The 26,662-nt window shown below is 33.7% G+C and overlaps 1 protein-coding gene across 2 annotated transcripts; it reads right to left on the reverse strand.

The window, feature by feature from the left end:
* Positions 1–11,634: 11,634 nt before the first annotated feature.
* Positions 11,635–22,814, reverse strand: LOC140046734 (kynureninase-like). 2 transcript variants are annotated; one of them, XM_072091443.1, is made up of 14 exons: positions 22,721–22,814; positions 20,172–20,404; positions 18,674–18,794; positions 18,293–18,375; positions 17,665–17,726; positions 17,004–17,075; positions 16,627–16,701; positions 16,037–16,183; positions 15,592–15,690; positions 15,174–15,247; positions 14,623–14,675; positions 13,901–13,986; positions 13,285–13,515; positions 11,635–12,915 (listed from the first exon to the last, which is right to left on the reverse strand). In XM_072091443.1, the coding sequence occupies exons 2-14, from the start codon at positions 20,371–20,373 to the stop codon at positions 12,793–12,795; spliced, it is 1,428 nt and encodes a 475-aa protein (XP_071947544.1). In that variant the 5' UTR covers positions 20,374–20,404; positions 22,721–22,814; the 3' UTR covers positions 11,635–12,792. The 2 variants fall into 2 exon arrangements, with proteins under 2 accessions (XP_071947544.1, XP_071947543.1); XM_072091442.1 differs by lacking the exon at positions 22,721–22,814 and adding an exon at positions 22,447–22,584.
* Between the last annotated feature and the right edge of the window lie 3,848 nt (positions 22,815–26,662).

A 26,662-nucleotide genomic window follows, 5' to 3' on the forward strand; every position in this document is an offset into this window, starting at 1 on the left:
CTTTTAGACTAATGGAGCCTTCCCATATGTGCAATACCCTCTGATCATTGATGGATAAGGTAGTTTCGGCGCTGGAACTACTTTTATTCACCTTCCAACAGCTACCAGACAGATACAGATAGATACAGATACAGATACAGATTCATTTATTGTCCAAAATAATAATGGAAATTACAGTGCTCACAAACCTTGGCTTGCCTAAAATATAAATGTAAAGGGGACTATCTAACAAATGTTTTGTTATAATGCCTTATCCCAGCTGGGTAGAACGAGTACTTGTAACGGTCCGTCTGCGCATTCACCGTCCTCATCCTACCACTTCTAACGATAACGGAGCCGATAATGTCCTTATGAAGAGGATGGTTGGTGTCTTTCAATATAGTATGGAACACATCGGCAAGACGTTCGCTGTAGAAAGAGTCGAGCGTTTGCACAGACGAACCAATTACTTTCCCCGCTCTACCCAGCACTTTTTCAATTCGGTCTTTATCCCCTTTACTGATATACCCAGCCCAGCCCAACATACAATAACCCCAAATAGATAACATCACTGATGAGTAAAACATTTTACAAATATCCAGCTTTACTCCAAACGAACCGAGTTTCCTCAGGCAGTACAGTCTTGTATTTAACTTCTTAACTATATGGTCAACATGATCCCCCCATTTAAGCTTACAGTCAAATACTACTCCCAGGTACTTATAATTGTTAACAATCTCTACTTCCTTTCCTTTAATATATACCGGGTCCATACTGTCAGACCTATTGTGTTTTCGAAAATCAATCCGCATTTCTTTCGTTTTATTTATGTTTAGTTCAAGAAAATGATTGCCACAGTAATCGGTGAATCGAATAACCTCAGAAAGGTATTGAGAAGAATTGTTATTATTAATAAGTCCTACCATAGCCGAGTCGTCCGCAAATTTTATCATTGGACAACTCGGAGATACCGACCTAAAGTCTGACGTGTACAGAGAAAACAAAAAAGGTGCCAATACGGTACCTTGTGGTGCCCCAGTACTAGTACGCACAGTATTGGAAAATATATTATTCTGTAACTTAACAAACTGGCTACGTTCGACTAAAAAATTAAACACAAACGAAATTAAAACACTTGGAACATTCATATCAAATAATTTATGAACTAATATGTGTGGCTGAATTGTGTTAAATACAGAACTAAAATCAAAGTACATAACCCTAACGCATGGGTTCGTTTTCCAGTCATCTAAATGACGGTACATTTGGTGGAGCTTATATATCAAAGCGTCTTCAGTGCTCCTGTTTGTGCAGTACGCGAATTGGAGTGGGTCAAGATAATCCGCAACTGATAACTTAAGCCTATTTAACACAATTTTTTCACACACCTTCATAGGCACAGAGGTCAGAGCAACTGGTCTAAGATCATTATAACAACTAATAGGATGTCGTTTTGGAATTGGGATTAAACATGACGTCTTCCACGCACGCGGAAGAACATGAGAGGAGAACACTAAATTAAAAATAAAACTAAAAATATGGGAAAGATAAAGAGACTGATCACAGGTTGCTTTAAGTTGCACATGGTGACTCGATCGAGGCTGATTAACATCTTTATTGATTGGGCCATTTATTGCCCAGCCCAGAGCTGTCCATACGGTTCGCCGCCCGGCTTGCCTTTACGCACTTCTTGTGGACACAATAGGTCTGGCATATCTTGGCCAATGAGAAGCTAAACTTCTGCTACGTCCAGCATTGGTGGTAACTGTATATCGGCAAGATGAGGCCACCTTAGCAAGTCTTCATGGCATGCTATATTATCTAAGCCTAGGTTGAGAGAAGGTCTCACTATTATTTGTGGCATACGTGCAGTGTATGTGTTTTCTAAATTAGATAGGTTAAGGCTTATCAGCTCCGTATTTATCAAAACATTTTTCTGTTCAATTTTAGTAAGCTCCGCCGTACACTTCTGCCTTACCACTTGTAGTGTGTCAGCTAATTCCTCAGTACAGTAACTAGATGTTCAAGCAAAAGTCAACAAATGAATTCGGATCTTTGCCACGTACACGGACAGCAACAATCGGCAACGCCACCCTTTAACGATTTGCTTGAATAAACTTGCTGTTTCCTTGAACTAATGCCGCTTGCATCAGAGGAGTGGCGATGGTGGTTGGTGCTGTAGTCACTGTAGGGTTAGGTGGATTAGGTAAAGAGTTAGGTGGATTAGGTGGAGAATTGGTTACGTAACGTGGAATATGCAAATATTTGCTGTGTTTCTTACCACAGTCATCTATGTCGCAAGTAATTTGACGCAAGCACTTCTTTCCTAAATTCCTATGTGGCCAGATTTGAAACAATTAACACATAACCGCTTCGACTGAACAAATGCTAGTCTGTCTTTAACCCGCAGAGCTTTGAATGATTTGCAGAACGTAACATAGTGATTATGTCCACAGTATATACAGTGTTCATCTTCTTTAGGTGGGTTTACAGGTGATACTTCAGGCTTTTTTGATGAAGGAATATGTATGGACTGTGCACTGTAGCTTGTATTCTGCTTCTGTTTATCACGTTGATCCTTGCGAACAAACTTGCAAAAGATCGAATCATTTGCTTCCTCAGCAGAAACAGTGATACATTTGACCATGTCATTTAAATTTGGAGCTTGTTTCGTCTTAGTTTTACTTTAATATCATGATTTTTCTTTAGCCAACGTGTTTTTAAATAATTTGGTAACTTCTCAGCTATCGTACAAAGACTTCTACGGTTTTCAAGCTCACTTAAATATCCCATTGATTCTAACGTTTCCGGACAACATTTTATGTCATCCGCAAAATCTTGTAGGTCAAGTTCGTCTCTAACGTTTTGTCTTTTTGTTATTTTGTCGATCTAGGCTTGTGCTATGTTATGTCATTACTGCCAAATCTTTCCTTTAACAATTTTTTTGCCAGACGATAACCTTCAGCTGGTTTCTTAATAAGACAGCACTGTAGTAAAGTTTTTGCCCTTTTCGGTACAAAACTGCAACAGGGATATAAGCTTTGCTCCATCGTCCGTTGACTTTCTGTCTATAGCATTGTCAAATGCTCGAATGAAGGACCAGTAATGCAGCGGGTCACCATCAAACATCGGTAGCTCATTTTTCAGTAGATGTAAAGTCTTCACAAGAGATTGCTGGTGTATATCGAGAATCGGCTAACATCTGGCATAATGGTATTCGACAATAATTCTTCCGGTTGGTGCAATGTATTTAGTGCTGGTGAATCAGAAGGATCATCTGCTTTAGGTGTTCAAACCTTGACGCATCAAGATGTCGGCCATCAAAAGAAGGTAGGTGTATAGTTGGTAGGACTAAATCCTCCGGTGTAGAATGATAACGTGGTAGAGTTTCAGTCTCAATAACTTCGGTGTAGGCCTTCTGGACTGCATCAGCTTTCGCCATTTTAGCACTTAATTCCATCTCTCGACGGCGATGATCGAGCTCCAACGTCTTTCCATCCCAATCATTGCGTGATGATCTTCTAGCGCCAAATTCATCTCGGCCTGAAAACGCTGGGTTTCAAGTTCCATCTGGCGCGCCTGTTTTATTCGTCTCAATTCGAATTGCTCTTGTTCTAAAGATTTTTGATCCACCAAGCCTTGTATTTCAGCTTCAAGTGCAGCTTTCTCCGCTTTAGCTCTCGCTTCATCCAAGTCACTTAATGTGGTTGAAATTAGTGAAAAGCAGCTGCCAACTTCCGAAACAGACTTATGTTGCTCAGAGTGCTCAACACTGGCGATCCATGTGCAGATATCATCACAGAAGTCGTTTATTCTCGTGACAAATTCTCTCCGATAAACCTACGCTTCCTGCTTGGCCTCCTCATCCTTTAACAACATTACATAGTCTGCATGTGCAGCTGCAAACGCTTCGTTCAAAGTTACAGCACTGGCCTGTCTGGTGTATTACAAAGGTGTGCATAGGATTACCGCTCACGAATAAAAAGAACGACAATGACAAGCGCACCACAATAAAAGGGAATAATAGAAACAAAAGAACGGGACATTTACATATTATGTAAGTTTAACATTGGAGAAATAAATCGTTGCGTTACTAACATTAATAATGATACACTACTGTGAATCTCATTATTCTTTGATTGTTTTTTAGGGCGGGTTACTATTAGAATTGGGGTTACTATTAGTGTAGTGGGTTACTATTACTAATCTTAAATTAGGCACCTGGAAATAGTAACCCACACCCAACTTTTAAAAAAAATCGCTGCTTTGCGTTCGGGGCGCACCGGCCTTTACCAAAGATGTATAAGTCTCTAGTAGTTGTTACGACAACTTGTCGCGTAAACAACGAACGACTGATGATGTACGTGTGGTGGTGTGGTGAGAGGTGCTTGATCGCGATGCTCTTTGCGCAGGAGGTAGGGCGCAGTGTCGTCGTGAAGCTTCCCCGCGCGCGCCGCACGGTACCAATATAAATCATATAATCTGAGCGACAGAGAGAGTAAAAATAGTGATTCAATTTATTCATGTTTCAAAGAGTCGGTCTGTTTATTTAACAAGGCCAACAGCCATTAAGTCGCGTGCTACAATGCATAGTGATACCGGACGGACAGACAGACCGACAGACCAACAGACCGACAGACAGACAGACCGACCGACCGACATAGTGAACTATACTGACCGAAATTACTGAACATGTTTAAAAATGTTGAAATGTTTTAAAACATTTATATTTTTTTTATTTACACGTGCGTAGCCTGTCACTTTTGACGTGCTCGTATAACGTAATTTCGAGTTGAAAAGTAAGTCAAGAAAACAGAAATCGGGTAAAAAGAGTGCGCAATAACATTTAACGCGCAGTGCGCGCGCAAAAATATGCGCACTCATGGCAATTTTGTAAACGCTTAAAATTGCCTGAAACGTACTCTTATTTCATCGAAAATAAATTTAGAAAATTTTAAGCGCGCGTACGCATGCGTTACATGCGCTACGCACGTAATTCTATTGCCATATGATGATTTATGCCCTGAAATTTATGAGTACCAAATTTTATTTAATTGTGATTCATGGTTGTGAAGATATGATTACAAACGTGATTTCGTTAAATCGTGCGTATACCGCGTAATTTTTTATTGCGCACCGTGAAAACATAACCACATTGATTCCTGGCCATAAGGAATATACTGTGAAAAATTTACCTAGCTAGATTAAACTTATATCAAGATAAGGTCAGAAAGCGATAAAACGCATAGTGATACCGGACCGACAGACCGACAGACAGACAGACCGACAGACAGACAGACAGACCGACCAACCGACCGACATAGTGAACTATAGAGTCGCTTCCACGCGACTAAAAATGGTAGCATAAAATAATCTTATAACAATTTTTATTTTGCTTAATAACCGTTTTTCCTACTTACAAACTTTTAAATGAATTTAAGAAATTAAATATAAATATAAATATAAATATAGTGTAAAATACGATATAATTTACAGACACATAGGCTAACTACAGCAGCAGTTTTTTGTTTGTTTTTATCAAACACAGTGAAATACAAAACAATTGGCACAATGACACGAACAATAGAAGCCTCAACAAGCCTGGCACACCCAACCCAACATATTGACTAACACCCCTATAAATAATAATGGAATAGTCCTATATTCAATACATGCCGAAAACTCAGGTTGATCCATATTATCTTGTTCAGTATTCAGTATTTATTGGTACTCACTTTCGAATCAGTGGCACACACCTTTCGGTGGTGCGTCCATACAAATATAAACAACAACATATAAAAGGAAAATGATGATAAAACTTACATAATTAACTTACAAAAAAAAAAAAAAAAAAAAAAACAGAATAAAGGTACAATAGGTGAACAGTATAAATAATACATAATCATGATAAAATTACTACATAAATCGAAATAAGCACAAATATATGTTTATAATATGTACTTGAAATTATAGATATAGCAAACAGCAAGTACAAGATTTTATTTGTTTAATGATTAGTTATTGGTATATCTAACTGGTCTATCAATGTATAAACTAAATAAGCTAAAATGTCAGACTGAGAAAAAAAAAAAAAAAAACAAAACAAAAAAAAAAACTTATACATAGAAAATAAAACTAAAAAACAATTGGATAACAGTATAACGATACAATAGGTCAAAAGTATAAATAATACATAATCATGATTATTTTTACAAAAATCGAGATAAACACAAATATATATGTTTATATGTATTTGAAGTTAGATAAGCAAATAAACTAGTTTATCAATGTAAAAGCCAAATAGGCTAATTATTGGGGTAATGTTGGTAATTTCTTATATATATCTAACCTGGTATCCCAGGCACTTTGTAGGTATTTTTTACAAGCCAAGTCAAAAATTTCCCCAAGAACAACGTTTTCATTATATAAATTGTCTAATAACAAATGTAATTTCATTTCAGAGGTTCCTTCGTAGAAAGATTTCCAATAATTTTCAAACCCGTTATTCATTAATTGTAATTTCATTGGGTAGAAGATTTCTTCTCTTAATTTACTAAATGTATTACATTCTAACATAAAGTGTGCGATAGTTTCAGTGTCATTATTGCAGAGTGCACACATACCCGTACTCGTGGGTGACCATGACTGTTTCCTACCTTCAAGGTTTAGAGAGTTCGATCTCGCCTTAAATTTCAAACAACTTCTTTTAAAGTCATTTTTGTAAAGAAGGTATGGTTCTAGTATCGGTTTATTCTTGTACAATATATATTGTGTCAGAGAAGATTTTGATTGTGCTCTCTTCTGCCATTCGTTATTATCGATATCTTTGTTCTTGCATTTAAATTGAGTTAACCACTTACCAGGTGATTCGTTGGTGAACATATCACCCATGTTACATTTATGTAAGGCTTCTTTAACCTGATTTAACCATCCCCATTTTAATTTATCTTCAAGAATGTTTATGGCGTTAAAAATCACATTGGACCATCTGTCCTTCTCCATGTTTTTTAGGCGGTTAAAATATTTAATCCGAGAGTAGTTTTGAAGCGATTCTAGTGATTGCCAGCCCAAGTCACCATATAGAGCCTCTTTTGCAACGTTACGCGGAGCCTTAAGAATGGTTCTCGCCATTAAAAACTGCAGGTTTTCAACTTTTGCCATTGTTGTTTTTCCGTTACAGTACCAAACTGAGCATGCGTAATTAATGGTAGGGATTCCGATAGATTTCCATAATAGGTCCCCGTAATAAATTCTGTTAAAATCATCTTGTTCATTTATAATGGATTTAATATATGCAATGATGCGATTACCCTTCTTGATAACTTCGTCTATGTGAAGATTGTCCGACAACGTACGAGAAATATATACTCCCAAGTATTTGTATTTATCAGTTTCTGTTATAGAATTGTTTCCTAACCTCCATTTTCTATATAAGTTGGTCCTTTGTCCTGTGATAAGGACATTTGATTTATCATAATTAAATGACATTTTCCATTCTTTAGCAAATTCTGTAGTAGTTTGTAGGAGCATTTTAAGTTCCTTCTCGTTTTCTCCTATTAGCACGACGTCGTCGGCCCATAATAAACAATTAATTTTAGTGTTAAAGATGTTAACACCTAGATCTGAGTTGTTAAGCATTATACGTAATTCATTGATGTATATTGAGAAGAGTGTTGGCGATAACGAGCATCCCTGTTTAACACCTTCATCGATATCAAATAACTCCGTCTCTAAATTAGCAAATTGGACCTTACATTTAACATTCTCATATAAATTTTGTACGATATTAATTAGGTTACCTTTTATACCGATTCGGCGTAATGCTTTTATTAGTCCTTCTCTCCAGACTGTATCGAATGCTTTTCGGAAATCAAGAAAAGCCAAAAATGACTTTTTACCCTCGGCTTGTCGAGTAGCTATCAAGCTTTTAAGGGTGAAGATATGGTCTTCACATTGTCTATCTTTACGGAAGCCCCCTTGTGCTTCGGTTAATAAATCATACTCTTCAAGAAATTCTGATATTCTTCGAGAAATTATTCGGCTATAGATCTTAGCAATGCATGAGTTTAAGGTAATTCCTCTATAGTTATCTAAATTTCGCCGGTCGCCTTTTTTAAATATAGGAACTATTGTGCCGTTGTTCCATTCATCTGGTATACATTCGAGATGGGAGAGCCTTTTAAACAGTTTATACAGTGTTGCAACAATTGTGTTACCGCCGTTTTTTATCAATTCGTTAGAAATATTATCATTGCCCGGGCTTTTGTTGTTTTTACATAGGGAGACTGCGTATTTTACATCTTCACATGAGAATTCGAGTTTATCCAGAGTAGCGGTTTGAAAATTCATGTTGTAGCTGTCAGCTAAATTGTCATTAAATAGATCATTCTCTACATCTAAGTTTTTCTTACCTAAGGTATTAAAGTAATTGGTTAACGAGGACTTAATTATGGGTGCGTCTGATGTTACATTGTCCGTTCCCGGAATTATTATAGATGTAACATTGTTTGTTCGTTTATTTCCTTTTAAAACTGACCAGAAGTCTCTAGACTGAGGTCCGCCTTTTTCCATTATTTTTGAACATCTATCCATCCGGATTTGTATCATTTTTTGTCTAATTAATGTTTTACATTCGTTTCGTTTAGTTTGATAATCTTTCCAGAGATTATCTCTTATAGTTTTATTAAAGTCAGAATTAGTTTTGTTCTTACAATATAGTCGGTGTGCTCGACACGCTTTTTTTCGTTTTTCCATTGACTGTTCAATATCACAATCAAACCATTGTTTACTTTTTCTGGACTGTTTTTTATAGCCTATTGTCTCTTCGGCAGCAGACACTACAAGGCGTTTCCACGATTCCCAAGCTTCGTTAGCATTTAAATGGGCTGGGTCCCAGTTAGTGAATTTAGATTCAAGGTCCTCTTGGAACGTTGTCCAATCGTGGTTATACTTTATATCCCATCGTTGTTTAAATGTTTCAGGGATTGTGTTATTATTATTAAATGATTCCACATTCATATCAATTATAATCATGTTATGATCGCTACCTATGTGAAAGTTACATTGGTCATCTATCATGAGTTCATTTATATCTTTTGTTATTGAATGTTAATGTTATTAGTTGAATTTTGTAAGCCTAGCTAATAGCCCTAAATTACAGCCTATATATGACGGCGTGTTAATTCGTACTACGAAAGCCCATTAATGCCATTTTAAGTATATGTTTTTCGAACGTAATCCGTTCTAACGAATTAGTAATTCGTTTGAACGGATTAATAATCTGTTCAAACGAATTAGTAATCCATTCAAACGAATTGCAACATATACAACAAGTGCCATTTAAAGTATATGTTGTAATTCGTTTGAACGGATTACTAATCCGTTCAAACAAATTACTAATTTGTTTAAACGGATTACTAATTCGTTCAAACGAATTACTAATTTGTTTAAACGGATTAGTAATCCGTTCAAACGAATTACTAATTCGTTCAAACGAATTAGTAATCCGTTTAAACGAATTAATAATTTGTTTAAACAAATTAATAATTTGTTTAAACGGATTACTAATCTGTTTGAACAAATTAGTAATTCGTTTGAACGAATTAGTAATCCGTTTAAACAAATTATTAATTTGTTTAAACAAATTAATAATTTGTTCAAACGGATTACTAATTCGTTAGAACGAATTAGTAATTCGTTTGAACAAATTAGTAATCCGTTTAAACAAATTACTAATCCGTTTGAACGGATTCCTAATTCGTTTTAACAGATTATTAATCTGTTTAAACAAATTAGTAATTCGTTTGAACGGATTAGTAATCCGTTCAAACGAATTACAACATATTCTTTAAATGGCACTTGTTGTATATGTTGCAATTGGTTTGAACAGATTACTAATTCGTTTGAACAGATTACTAATCCGTTCAAACGAATTACTAATTTGTTTAAACAGATTAATAATCTGTTCAAACGAATTAGGAATCCGTCCAAACGGATTACTAATTTGTTTAAACGGATTACTAATCTGTTTAAACGAATTACTAATTCGTTTAAACGAATTAGTAATCCGTTTAAACAAATTATTAATTTGTTTAAACAAATTACTAATTTGTTTAAACAGATTACTAATTCGTTCAAACGAATTACTAATTCGTTCAAACAGATTAGTAATCCGTTTAAACAAATTATTAATTTGTTTAAACAAATTATTAATTTGTTTAAACGGATTACTAATTCGTTTGAACGAATTAGTAATCCGTTTAAACAAATTATTAATTCGTTTAAACAAATTAGTAATCCGTTTAAACAAATTAGTAATTCGTTTGAACGAATTAGTAATTCGTTTGAACAAATTAGTAATCCGTTTAAACAAATTAGTAATTCGTTTGAACGGATTAGTAATCCGTTTAAACGAATTACAACATATACTTTAAATGGCACTTGTTGTATATGTTGCAATTCGTTTGAACGGATTACTAATTCGTTTGAACAGATTATTAATCCGTTCAAACGAATTACTAATTCGTTAGAACGGATTACGTTCGAAAAACATATACTTAAAATGGCATTAATGGGCTTTCGTATGTTACTGTTGTTTACAGTACTGTGTTTTGCTAGTGCAGAGATTAGGGCCTAGTTGTGACGGGTCCATTTGATTATTGTATGTTGTTTGAATAATAATACTGTATAAGGAAATTGCTATACTTAGTGTATATTGTATTGATAAAGGACTTAGAATTATTAATTTGTCGATGTTGCTAAAGCACGGGTGCTGCCCAAATTTTCATTGATTGATGTTTAATTATTGTTTTCTCATATTTAGTGAATCCTACCTACCTACTGTACCTCCCTCTTGATACGAAGTGACAGCGATATTGTATGCATTTTAAGAGCAAGATAATCAGGATTAAAGTTATATTTTGTTTCTCTCAACCAAGTTTGTCCTGTTTGTTTGTATCATACTTGCGATTGATTCCGTTGGTGGCGCTCTATAGTTTTAAGAAATTACGAACTCTACACCATGCTTTATCGGAATAAAATTTGTTATAAGATTATTAGAAATTAATATGAATAAAACTTGCGGTGAATGCCACAAAAGATAGAAAAAAATAATTTAGTTCCATGCCTAAATTACTTGTTGATAAAATAAACACATTTTCACCTGGTACTAAGGAATCGTGTTTTTATGCGAGTTTATGCGATTTATACTAAAAATAAGATTGCTTGGTCCAAAGGCATTCAAATATTAATTTTCAAAATGCGACATGAAACTGAAACAAACGGCCACTTTCATTCATTCATTCAGGCTTATCGCCTGACTTTATTTACTTTAGGCCTCTGGCCCCTAGTAATTAACAAAATAATAATTACATTGAAAAATAAAGCAATTTATGGTCACAAGATAAATGAATTAATTAATTTCGTTCTCTAAGCAAAACATATCTTAACTTATAAGCATGATAAATATATTTAGATAGATTATCAATAATTATTGGATCCTGTGATGACATTAAACGGCAGAATTTAAAAGTATTTGGATTTTCAAAAAATAAAGAAGGTATAAATTTGTTTCTGATTTCCTTGTAACGAGAGCAAACTGTAACAAAATGATATTCATCTTCAACTTCATTTATATTACATATTTTACATAACCTATTGCTGCGCTCTATTCTTTTCCATCTTCCCCTTTCTACCTCTAGTTGAAGTGTGCCCAGTCTTAGTTGACTTAAAGCTCGCTTATATCTAGTATCAAGGGTCTGTAGTAAGTATCCATCTACTCCGAAATTGTTTTTGAACATTTTATAGTATCTTAATTTTGAAGAAATATTTATGCTTTCAAGAAAGGATTGGCGTTCCATATCGGTTAGCCTTTCTTTTATTTTATTAACTATATAAAATTTATCAAGGACATTATTTTGTGAAAACCATATGTTTCCATGACCAATAGAGCATAACATATGTTTTATATCGCTTACCCAACAATTACTATTATTTTGCGCTTTATGAAGTTGAGATTTATAACATTTCTTTGCATATTTGTCCTCGTTCATATTTACTAGTCTTACCCAATAACGGATAACATTGAGTACACTTTCGATTGACAATGAGAATCGTCCACATTCTCTTCTAATTGAAACATTTGTGGCTGATTTCCCGACCCCTAAAACATATCTACAGAAATTATTTTGAATATCATCAATTTTGTTGTTGTTTGGTTTTCCCCATATTTCACTACCATACAGTATAATTGGGTTTATTTTAACATCAAATGGTAGTTCCAAATATTCACTGGTAGATGTCCATATTTCTGATATAGGCCTATTATATTTTTGAGTGAGAAAAGTGCTTTATTAGCCTGTGTATTATTTTGTTCTCTGGCCTTTTCCCAATTTCCTGAACAATCGAAAGTGACTCCAAGATATTTAAGAGATTTTACAATTTCAATTTCTTTACCAAGATAATTCCACTTTTCGTAGTTCTTAAGTTTTCCATTTTTTTAAAATACTATTATTTTACTTTTGTCAATGTTAACTACCAATCCCCACCTATTACAATAATATGCTAGTTTATTTAAAAGATCTTGTAATGAGTACACTGTATCACTGATTAGTTTAGTAGACCTGATAATAACATAATTAGTGATTGATTGATAGATATTGAGTATAGTATACAGTACAATATAAACATTATGTAAAATATATAGTTAAATAATTAATATTTCTGAATATAAGATAGTAATTGTGAAACCTTCTTAAACTTGTCTTGTCAAACTTGTCATGAAAATCATTTGGTTCCACAAGGCATATAATACGTTTAGTTTAATTTGGTTGCATTCATAGCATCTTGTATTGCATAAACGAGACGATAAACGTCATTATACCTTGTGTACAAAGGAAATGGAGCAAATCGAAGGACATCTGGTTCACGTTTATCACTCTACAGTATAAAAGTAAGGGATAAATATAAAATATATAGTGAAAACCATGAATTATGTATTTCTAAGACTAAATGTCAATCGGAGCCTGTGGAATCCATTGTGATCCTGACGTCAGGCTGGGAGTAAAGAGCAACAATCAGGATATCGATGGCTTATTGAATATGTGACACTTTACCTTCAAAATATTTCACAGATTAATAAGGGAAAATTCAAAAAAAGGAAAAAACATTAGATCAATGCCATGTTTGAATGCTATATATCATTTTGATAACATTTGTAGGCCTACATGACTTGTGTACGGTACTTTTTAAATAAAATTACAGTGTTTTGGAATACCCTTAGACTTCAAACAACCTCAACGCACTTACCGTAACTCCTCTCTTATTCAATTCTACTTGAACTTGATTGGCAGGAATTGAAAACACCAACGACAACTGACATCCTCTTTGCTTCGGATCTGATGGTGTCAGGATGTTGATGTAAGGCTTTCCTGGTTCCACTACACTCTTAACTAATGTTTTATTTAATAAATACTCAAAATAACCAGTCAGAAGTACTTGTTTTGAAACGCAATCTGACATACTTGTTTTATTAAAAACCTGCAAATAAAAAGAACCGCGATTGATTTACACTTAAAAAAAACCTAAGCATTTTACTTTATATTTTGGTAGGATAGGATAGACATATGCCTTTTCACACAGGTTCACTCATTTCTGTTCTGGTGAGCTCTTATATGGAAGCTTTAAAGTCCGTTGCCTTCGTTCTCCATGGAGTTTAAATGGTTCATTTACTAACTTCTACCTTTTCTGGTTATCTTAAGATATTAATTTGATTAATCATTTTGTGTGTAACACGCTTAGGAACAATAAAACACCATTTTAAGTGTTCATAGATAATTGATTCTTACAATTATTTAAAAATATACACAATCACTAAGTATAATTTAATTTAAAGATAAAGTAAAATTTTTAAAAAATTACGAACCTCAAGGCTGGCCTTTAATGGAATTATTGCCATAATCGAGGGAGTAGAGATACGATAGCCCTCAATTCCAGGCGACAGGTCTATGTCTATATAAATATGGATGTTGTATTGAATAATATTCACAGAAATTATGTGTCAATATGAACATTATTACTATACATCAGTTCAGATACTTGTATTCAGATATTTGTTACTACATTAATTAGTAGGCCTATACTTAGGCATTATTCAAAAGTGAGTGATTTTTACAAACATTGTAAAATATTTCTTACTAAGGCATGGAACTCACAACATGACATATTATATAGGCCCTATAATACAATTCCTTCTCAAATTTTATTTTTCTCTTTTCTTAGTTTATTTTTTAAAAACTGTAGGCCTATAAGGTAATATTTGAAGATCTCAACTAGTTTTTTCAGTGATTTAATTTGTTATTTTTTTCCAGTGCACATTATGCTTTACCACAAATGTCATTACAAAGCATATTTAGAAATATGGTGTATTTAGTTCTTATATTTTTATTTTATGTGTACTGTAGGCCTAGTCGTTACACATCCTATTGGGGTGCTTCTAATATAAAAGAGATATAATAAAGTATCAGCTTATCCGTAACACGTCACTAAAAGGATCAAAACAAAATCACACACAATGCAAAAAAAATGAATCTTCAAATATCATATTAATACATTAATGTACACAATAGTATTTTATTTACAACTTACTTTTACTCATTTCAAATCTTGTTTCTTCTCGATTACTCCACCAACCGCTCAATCTACAATGACGAGAAACATATTGCATGATTACTAGAATGTAAGAAGCAATAGTAGGCCTAGACTGTCGGAAGAAAAAGATCTCAACGATATGGAGAACCTTGTGCACGATTAATTAATACAGCTCTAAAAATGTGGCTTAATGTATACCCTGAAAAAAAACCCAACATATTTGACAAAAATATGTATGCCTAGATACTCCTAAATAGAGAGTGTTTTGACAATCATTGGATGAGTATACAGATTATGCCAATTTGTAGTAGGAAACCGTTTTGTATTAGCTATACCTTTTGATCAATGTGTAGCAACAAGGTGGTACTTTGTAGCATTTGGCTAGATAAACTGGCAAAAATGTTCCTCGAATAGTAATTATGTATAGAGCCTAGAGAAGAAACTGTAACATTTCTATTCTATTTTTACTGGTACCATATACAATATAGAGAGTATAAAACACTGAACATACATTGTTTTAATTAATTTCTAATACGGAGCCTATTTACTTTGGTTTATCAGTTTCTGAATGTTTTTCATGTATGAACGCACCACCTGCACAACCAGCCCCACCATTCATATACTGCAAAGAAAAACATATAAAAAGTATACATCATCATAGTGTAATTCTGGAATAATGGAAACATATTTTTTCTATGCATTTGGCCATAAACTGTCAATCTTTGTTTCTTGCTTAACTTTCATTTTGACCAAATTTCTTTACATTTTTAAGTGACGTGATAAAAAAACAAAAAACTGAATTCCTAACAAAATTATTCAAACTCAATTAAGATACAAACACATAAGCAAAAAGCTAAATCAAAATGCTAAATTAATAGTTCAGGAAGAAGTGTCAAACTCTCGAAAACGCTATTCCTTTTACAGTTCTCAATGAGATTAAGAAATAATTGGAATTGAAGAACTAACTTTATAGTTACACCAAGCAGCAAAGTCAACATCCCAATCATGAAGACACAACTCAACATTGCCAACGGCATGTGCAAGATCAAAGCCTACAAAACAACCCTTAAAATTGAGGAAAAGGACAAAAATTAATGAATGGATAAATGTATGAATAATATTTTATAGGTCATTCAAGTTCAGAAAATTTTAAAATTTTCAATACAAAATATCTATACAAACCCAGAACGATCCTACTATTTTATTAACAATTATAATTCTTAGCATGCTGATATTGTTGATTCTTAGCATACCACCTATTTTTTATTTATTCATCAATCAATCAAGTTAAAAAATAAATCAATGCTTTTTAAACATGTTAATCAATCCCTTAAACTCTATACTAGTACTGTTCCACCAGCATTCAAATCTTGGGACTCGTAAGCACAACAAGGTTTGAGATGCTACCTACCTTACTATGTCCAGCTTTTGTAATTGCCTGCATGTCAAACAATTGACCTGTATAATAGTGGATACCACAAAACATTATTGTTGCAATCTCAGAACCATGCTTTTCAATTAACACTAGTATATCCTCCATTCGTATATTAACTTCTCCCTATTTAAAACAGCACAAACTAACATTACAAATACATGTACTTCTCCCATATAGAAATTTTGAAAAAGTACTAAAATGTGTTCTAAAAGAATAATAGAGATTCTTAGCAACATCAAAAATGCAAATACTACTTATACGTCAGCGGCATCACTGTAAACTAGACCAATCTCTAGTAAAAGTAAACATTCCTTTACAATACATGAACAAATGTTGTGGATCAACATTTGTAGATGTCACAATATATCCTAAAATCTGCAAAAATATGTTCAACATTCAAACAACTTTTCATTAAGAATCCTGAAGAGACAGTACGGACTTGATTGAGTGTCTATGTCGTCCCTCGTCCACCAAATGATACTATTTTGTTGTTGTTTTATTTGTTTAGTCAATGTACATACTATGTTGATTGTGGTCGAAATTGAATTGAATTAATTGATTTATACCTCTCTTGGGCTTGCATAAATGATACAATCCTCTGGATTTCCACCATGCAGTTTTATTTGACTTTCAATCATATACTGCAAAAAATTATTCACGAGTATAAAATTATGTTCTTTAAAATATCCACTAGTTTTACCATCTAATACAGTAATAGTAAGTTTGTTATCCTTTGAACCTGGGAGTCAAATAATTAAAGAAAATGTTTTATATTGTTGTGATAAGAATTTGTTTACCGCCAACTAACACTCAGCCTGAGTGCCTCAACCATTCAATATGAATATTCTCTTTTGGATTTTTGGGATTGGCATTTATAGGATAGGCCTACAATTTATATACTATTTTTATAAAAATAAATTAATTTTGATTTCGATTTCATTACCTGATCTGAAGGAAATGCATTTGATTCCACTAAGATCTTTTTTCTGGATTCGGTTGGTTTGTAAAATGAAATCTAAAAATAAAACACATTTATTTAATTTAAATATGTTAATTTATCTTTGGTGCTGTTGAGAGATTTGCCTAGAAGAGCTTGGATAGTCAAGGTACTTTATTTTCTGTGTTTAGTATGGAGATCCTCAAAATAACAATTGTAATTTGGAAAGTTATTTTAAAAAGCGTAGTTGTGGAATAAACTATGCCACTGCCACTATTTCATGTAATGTGTCTGTCTCGATGAAAGCGATACCATACAAAACACAATGTTGGATTTGGACTCATTTTATGAATTTTCTTTTTAGAGTTAATTCCCAGGGTCTATTTGACAACATAAACCCAATTATGTGTTGTTGTAGGTGTTCATTCGGTTTATGTGGACAACAGGTTGAGTCCTGAGACACACATTTGAAAATTTCCAGTTATTAAGCAGAAACTTCATTGTATTGAAAAACCATCTGTAGCACGATCTAGATAGTACGCGAGCAAAGCGAAGAATTTATCAATATATTATTTTTACAGTATATCTGACAACAACTCTTTTAGATCAAAATCTATCTTATCTTAATAATCATATACAGTATATCATATTTTCAATTTCTACTCACGAGTAAAATGTGGAGATTTACAGTGAGTGCATTCATCACAGCCACTTCACTAGTCTTAGCACCTAAAATTAATAGATACAATTACCAAGCTTTCCGTAATGGTCACATAGTACTGTATGCTTTTAGACATTAAACCTAAACTGGATATCCGCAGTACAAGTACAATTTTTCTTACAGAATTGTTAACCTATGGAATAGTCTACCAGAGGAAGCCGTTAACACTACCACAGTAAACGCCTTTAAAAATAAACTTGATAAATTCATTGAAAGAAAATACAACAAATTTACTTTATGGGATAAAGTGTATTGCAGAAGAATTTAAATCAAGGAAACGAATGAAAAAAAAACAAAAAAAAAAACCAAAAAGAAAAACCATGCAGTGATGAATTGATGAAATTGGGAGGGCATGACATGTACCATACAGAAATGTATGGTCTACTTACGAGCCCGACAAGACAGGTGATTACAGGTGATTACAGGTGATTACATTGTGGTGAAACATCAATCAAGCCATTCATCATCTATCATATCAATGCACCACCCCATTTATCCTCATTGTCATCATCATCATCATCATCATTATCGTCGTCCCCGCCGTCGTCGTGATCTTTATTAATTAATTCATTACCAACTATCCTGGCCATATCTGCCTGTACTTTTAAATCGCTTTTGCTCCATGGTATTTCACCCCTAAAATATCCATGTACACCTCTACAAAATTGAAGAAAATCTCAAAACGAATCTAATTTTAGCATAGTAATATTGAAATACAATATATAAAAGTTGAATATCAATTAACGTACTAGCGATATATCAATATGTGGTGATCAGGTTATAACTTTTTGTATCTTTTCAATTCGTAATTAAACGGTTTTAGTCAACACATATTTCTATACCCATTCTAGTCCAGAGAATGTATGTCCAATGTATAGTTAAAGTTAAAGTTACCTCTTTTATATACGGCCCTAAATAAAGTAATACAAAAAGATACTTTAGGCTGACTACTTACATATTAGACCATTTGTCTAGTTCGTTGTTCAGATAATGTCTCGTTGTAGCAGTCATCAACCCTAATGAATTACCACTCATGTAAATGCAATCTTCCTCTCCGTCGACTAAAGATAGGTCCACTGATAAAAAATTATTTTTATATAGTTGTGTTATGTGTTTACCAGCAATTTATTATTATTTTCGCCATTTACAAAATGGAACATTTTTGTCTAAACCAGCCAGATTACCGCTGGTGTTGTATCACTTCACATCAACTGGTTAACTAGAATACCATGGTTAGCAACGTAATGGCAAATACTATGTAAAACAAATGTATGATTGGAAAGAGATTATTTTTGGTAAGACATTTTGACAGATTATGTTCGATTTAAGGACACAAAAACAATATTTACTTGACAAATTAGATTTGAAATAGTTTAAGTTTAGTCTGACGTGAACGACTTTGTCAATTAGTTTTACATTCATTTGAATGATGGATGAAACTAAGCAAGCACACTTGATTGGTCCTAACATTGATTAAGGGCTTCTCTCGCCTAGTGCCCACCTTGACCAGAGGAAAGGAATGGGCCAATAGACACTAGATGCAGGGGATGCCATAAGAATCAGCAGTGCTGATTTCAAATTCCTAATGGTATTAGGATCATCAATTATTCATTATATCTAAAGGATTATAATAATATTTCTATGATTACTTTTTATAAACTTAGAGAGAGCTTGGACAAATAGATCAGAAATTGTACCTAAATTATATATTTACTGGCAATTAAATGTAATGTTTTTTAATGGTAAAACCTAATAGCTCTTAGCAATGGTACTAATTCGATTAGATAGCACAGTTCGACAAAACGACACTATGTTACAGTCAATTCTCACGTCACGCCTCATGCATATTCAATGTAGGCCTAGATGATTATAAATAATTTATTTTCTCTCCAAACAATAATAATTATTATTACTGTATATGATATTTCATTATTATGCTGGTATGCTAGTCAATTTAAGTGGATTTTATGGAGAAAATCATAACGTTTTATAGCTTCAAATGAAATTGTGTAAAATATATTATACCCCAAATGTTTGACTTCCTTGTATGTATATATATATATAGATAATGTTAAAAACACATTTTACCAAAGTGGCAGCCAGGACTAAAGACTTTCCTCTATGCTATGTTTTTTTTTCTTATTTATTTCTTTCTCGATTCACAAGAAAAATAAACATTACAAAATAAAATGTCAATAAACGTCAAGTCATATCGTTGAAATGATATGTATCAGACGGCAATTTTGCATACGCCTATATGACATATGATAAGTCGTGATTTTATTGATAGCAGTTTTTTGGTTAGTGTATATTGGAATGAACTTTGAGTAATAGTGTAAAAGTATAGGCCTAAGCAGGCATAGAGTGAAGCCAGTTGACCAAGATGTTACATCTTTCCGACTAGTTCTCGCACTAAACGTGGCTTAGGGGTTTATGGATCAATAACAACTTACCTCCGGGTAAAGTTCTCATTTTTGGAACGTTAAATTCTCTCCGCAGGAATGCGATGGGGTCCTCCAAGTCCATCTTGAGTGGGAACACTTTATCAGTCACCTTGCACCCAAATTTATCCGCTTTTTTTTTTAGAAGAAGTGGTGGCATGTCTGTGATAGATGTATGCAGTCCAATGGTAGGATGTTCCTCAATTGTTGACATTATTTACACTTTTTGACGATCTGTTAAGAATCTGACAGAGATTAAAAGTAAATTTACATTAAACTAGATGGTACGCTCGCGTACCATCTAGGTCGTGCCCACAGATGGTTCTCGAATACATAATAATTTCAGCGTTAAAAAACTGGCGATTTCAAATGTACGTACCGCAGGACAATAATACATGTCGTTTACAGGAACGAATAAATAGACACTGTGATTTATGTACTGAACTAAAATTAGCACCCTGGGAATTACTTCCGAAAGAGAAACTTGTCACAAAATGAGACCAATTGTTTAAGTCAAATTTAAACAAACTTAATTTGTGTTTTGTATGTAACATTAGGGTTGAGGGATGGGAAAGAGGATGGGTGCAAAGAGGAACAATTTTTAAATATATTCTTTATCCATGTAGTAACGAAATATTAATTGTTTTCATGTTTTACAAATAATATACCACTAAACACAGTAAAACATTGCGATGTAATACTTTGTTGAAACTATCACCGTCCTAGTCGATTGAAATAGTATAGTACATGTAACGATACATCACTACGACGTGTATAATATGTTTATATAATGTAAAACAATTTGTGAAAACCAGCCCTATTCGTGGCAAATCATAAATTCGATTTAATCGTCAATAAATATTAAATTATCTAACTCAACTTAATTAGTAGGCCTAATGGTTTTCAATTGTTTCTTAGAGCCAATTCATACTTAAGTTGGTTCCTAACCCTACCCACCAAAGTTGTTCTGCGTTTAGGGCATGTGATGCACCGTAGGCCTATCCTCTACTGGCTTTACAACGCTACTCATGCCAGTGAGGGAAGGGTGATGATGTCACGTGGGTGGTTTAACTGCAATAATAAAGATTTGTACAAAATATACGGCGACTGAAAACGCTAGCTCTAAAAAAAATCTATATCCAACCTCTGCAGCACAGATTGAAAAAAAAATGGATCGAATTTCTGTTATGAGTATACAGTACTTGCCTTTACGACGCCTGAGGGAATAGACACTTGTGGAACAGAGATTGGAATGTTCCATTCATTTCAAATCAATACATTTGCATAAACGTATATTAAATCTATCAAAATAGTATTTTTAAAGAAAATCGGCCTGTCTTCAACATTATGATACTGTACTCGAGCTGTTCAACCGGTTTTCAGCTATTAAAAACAATTATCGTAGGAGGAGATAGGAAAATGCGAAGCCTCCTCGAATTTTTGTGGCGGGTATTTTTCAAGATGGACATCCATTAGACAGTGTATACCACGATCGGAAAACACCCCTATTTGGGGCAAATCGTTGAACCTAAATTCGTTTTAATCGTCAATAACTACTGTAATTATCGAACTCAATTTAATTAGTAAACAGGGTTACATCAGGCGGTTAAAATCAGTACCGAAAGTACGAACCAACTTTATATACCATCGAGTAAACATTCTAGAAATAACGCGCGATTTACCGAATTTTGCCCTTACGTAAATTTATATATAGATTACGAAAACAAAATACTGAAGATTATTTTTTAGAAAGAGTAGGTAAAGTGAAAGCAGAATAACAGATCTGGACTGGTAGAAAACAAAGATGTTTAATATCTTACCGGACCTAGTAGAATTTAGTAACAATAGAAACCGTATTTTACGGGGCTTCCTCGAGACCCAACGAATTGTCACCTTAATAGAGGTGGTACTATAATGGTATCACACAGCCGTAACTACGGCTCTTTCGGGCATGTAAATTATTTGAAACATCGGTGAACAAAGGAAAATAGCCACAACTGTACAACTCTCAATTATATATATTAGAAAATTCAATAATAACGTTTGGCAAAATCAATCTTTTTTTCTGAATCCCGACAAAAACAAATTTCCCCCCAAAAACTCAACCCAATTCCCAAGCAATACGGTAATCAACCCATAACAGTATCCCTATTTCAAGCACAATTTTTATAAATCCCCAATCTTCCTAAACCCTTTCGAGATTATCAAACAACGCAAAGAAAATCCCATACAAGTACATTTATAGGATCGAATACACCAGAATGAATAAATAAACGAGTAATCAAACCTCACAAAATGTCCTCTTCATATAAATAGCCTAAACTAGGAAAGATACAAGTTAAAATGGTTGTCAATAATTTTCTGCAAACGTTGAAGAACTCCCATGACTTTGCTCCCGTTCTGCTGGTATTACCAATAATTATTATTCACAACCTGCAACTAATTTACTGCAATTAATGTTGCTGACTAAATATAAGCTAAACACGTTTCTTGATAACGTTCTGCAATACAACAGACTGCTCTTGGTCAAAAATCACCCTCACCATGGTATAAGAACGTACCCTAATAAAATTTCATCCGTAGGTTCTATGTGTATAGGTAATAACATTTCTTGATGTTGCGTCTTGCAAAACTTGGGATTTTACGAGAAAATTTGACTTTTATACCCAATTTATAACTACCTCATGTCGTATTATTGTGTACAGCGAATGCGATGAAGCGTGACTGAAATTACGAGACGCCGTTTGCGCCCGTTGAAAAATGCATTAACAAAGCTAAAAACCTACAAAATTAATAGTTTATACAATAATTTAAATATAGTTTACAATAAATTGTATAATAAAATACATAACATATAAAGAAAACTCAAGTATAATCTCAAATATTTACAGATATGTGTTTAAAAATGTACAAATCAAAATGGCCTTCCATAAAATAAAGTGCGCCCTCACTCGTCATACTTTTATCGGACTTGTATGGATTACAAGGCATTAATATACGAAACCCGATGCACCAATAAGGTCTCAATACTTCAAGTACAATTCAACTACTATGCTATTTTCATCAGTTATTTCTTTCTTCAATTTTCATATACAGTTGCAATTAATCTCCAATACTGGGGCGGATCCAGAAAATTTTGAGAGGGGGGGTCCGCCGATAAAAAGGGCACATCAGATATTGAGTATTTGAGCCACAGCCCCCCCATGGTGGGGGTTGTGGCGAAGCGAATTTTGTTACAGGACACACTTAGATGGCCGGAAATGGCACTCTCGCACGCAAAATCCATGATAAATGGCACCTTTCTAGTTCGCCGGAAATGACACTTTATTAGCAGGGATAACGATGCAAAATTAAAAGTTGTTATTTTTCAACCAATTTAAACATTATCTGTTGGTATTTTGTTTCAATATTCCAATAAAGAAAGAATTACGAAAATCTGACTTGTAGTTTTCGAAATATAGGGTCTAAAACATTGCCGAAAATGATCGTTTTTAGCCACGAACGTTGTAAACAAATTGCGCCATTTTTCGCTAAAATAATTACATATAATTACGTTTTATAGTAATTTCTTTTATATATCAACATTGGAAATATCAATAAAATATGTTATTAAATGTTTATAAAATATATAGAGTTGTTTATTTAACGGAATTCGTACAAATTCATTGCTCTAAATTTGTGTAGAGTACCGTTCAGTACAGAGAGATCACGTGACTTCTTGGTACACGCGCACGAGAGAAAACATTCCGCTGTGGGTGTGATCGTGTCCACCCACCAATCCAAAATAGCCAGAATCCAAAATCTTTCAACCGTGAGCTCTGCCGATCGCGGGAAAGCTCAGCTTTGATTGGCTTACGATGAAATCATATCACAAAATGGTGGTTTTGTAGTTGAGCCTCACGTAATTTTCACAAATATTGTTTCAAAAATGAAATAAATGAACCTTCTTTATGGTATGTGTGATTTTTCTTTAAAAGATTTGAATAATAAAGGCTTCATGTCGAGAAAAAAACATTTTTGTTGGCACTTATAATAAATATTTCTCAGAGAAAAAAGCACATGGCTTGTAGAACTATATTATCTTGGCGTAGGAAGACAAACAAATCCCAGGTCATGAGAGGCTCAACTATAAAAACAAGGTTGAATAGTATAGAAGTGTAAGGACCGTTCGATGATTTTTGAGTAAACAATCTACCGTGTATCATGGTCGTACGCGGTAGATAGTACGATATTTTAACTACATTTTTTACATGTTTGGTTGGATGTAATGGAAATAAAAAATAGTTGATCTGATGGAATGATATGTAAATAAACAAATACTCAAAAGAATTATGTTTACAGTTCAATTATTTTCAGAATAATAATACATAAAAATGTGTTTACCAATGGACAAATAATCGCGTCAATGACAGAGCGCGCATGGTAACGTACGCGGAGTTGAATCGTAAAAAGTTTACATGCGCCCTCTGTAGTATGCGAAACGATCTATTTTTAGAAGTTTAAGTAGAGATCATCACGCATCACCACCTCTCACAATGCTCTTTGATCGGCCGCCGTAACTTAACATCGCGCTCATTGTGATAAATTTCTGTTTTTATTTTTGGGGTTAGTGTAGCTTACTCTGTGCATACTAATATACACACAAATATGTCACACGAATTAAATATTGAACCTCTAAAAAAAGGGCACCCTTAAAATTTAGGGGGGGTCCGGACCCCGTGGACCCCCCCTCTGGATCCGCCCCAGCAATAACTGAATAAAGGTTCTCAATATTTTCAAATACAGCCTATTAGTATTATTATTTCAACTCACTATTTACTTTTACTCCGTGTATATCACTTTAGTTCATTTGGGCTTCTGCTCTACATCACCACAACACAAATTACTTTCTTCTCCTGTACTGTTTAGTTTTCCATATAAATGTTCTCCTATCCTTTCCTTGCTCAACATAGCACTTCTCCTTCTCTGTCTCATATCTTTATCTATACTGTACTACCCTAATCCCTCATTCCACCACATACAACAATCTCATTCCTATCCATCAATCACCAATTCAAACACCGACTTAACGCTATACTTCTTATTCTTCTAGTTTTCACGCGGGAAAACCCAAACTTACCTGGATTCAAAAAATTTAGAAGAATTTAAAATTTAACCAACTTTCTACCAATGAAAGTGTCAAGCCAGAAAGTATCATAATTATTATAATCTATTTTTTAAATAATAACGATGAATGATATATATATTTCCGATGTATACAAGAAAATAGCGGAATTGAAAAAGACCATTTGGCAGTCCCAAAACTACATGGATAGGAAAAATAAAATAAAGACAAATAAAGTAAATACATTAATCGAAAGGTTAAATGAAAGGCCATTGGGCCACCGAAAGAGAATAATGGCAACGATTAGCGAACGTAAGACGAAAAGCGTACTATAGATGATGATAAAATCATTATAATTATTTTGAATTTTTTGTTTGATTTTGTGATGAAAAACAAATTATATAATAAACATCTGGTAGTAAAAAGAAACCCCGTACCCTTAATAGTAATATTGAATTAAATCGCATTACGTTAATGTGTACTGTATGACCGTATGGAGTAAATTTAGTGAAGGTAGTCTCAACTCATTTAGAGGAACGGGTTACGTAAACTATATTGAAGCTAATAAGGTGCAAACTTGATGTTTGTTACAAATACAATTCTCTCATTTTATGATTTTATTTTGTAAACATTTTGTATGGGTCGAACCTCTTGTTCCTCCGTTTTAAAAGAGAGTAACCAATAAATATTATTATTATTATGAATAGTGAAGGAACTCCATTCTTTATTATAATTAATTAATTGAGTTTAAAAACATATGCAATGTACTTACACAGCGTTGGTGCGAATTAGTCGAATATTTTCGTATTTTCTGTATGTATTGTTATATCTTGTTTACTAATTAAATTAAATTGAGTTTGATAATTAGTTAATGACATTTAAAACGAATTTAGGTTCAACGATTTGCCCAAATAGGGGTGTTTTCCGATCGTGGAATACATTGTTTATGGATGTCCATCTTGGAAAATGCCCGCACACAACAATACGAGGATGCTTCTCATTTTCCTATCTCCTCCTATGAGAATTTTTTTTAATAGCTGAAAACTGGTTGAACAGCTCGAGTACAGCATCATAATCAGGGGCGGTCGCAGGACTATTTTAAGAAGGTTGCCCAGAGACTTCAGGGTTGTAGACACTGAGTATTTGAGCAAGCAAATTGTTAAATGACACCCCTAGATGGCCACAAAGGGTACTCGCGTACGTTAAATTCATGATAAATCTCACCCACCTCTAGTTCGCCGGAAATATCACTATAGTGCGCTAGCAAACAGAGGATTGTAGGCTATATTATTCCGCCGGTAATAAAACATAGGCTACGTGACTAATTTTTTTCAGTAAATTACCCAATGGTTTATTCAAAGTACACTGTAACTAATCCCTTACAATTCAATCAAAATGT

The sequence above is a fragment of the Antedon mediterranea genome, chromosome 4 (assembly GCF_964355755.1).
Source record: "Antedon mediterranea chromosome 4, ecAntMedi1.1, whole genome shotgun sequence".
Classification (NCBI taxonomy): Eukaryota; Metazoa; Echinodermata; class Crinoidea; order Comatulida; family Antedonidae; genus Antedon; species Antedon mediterranea.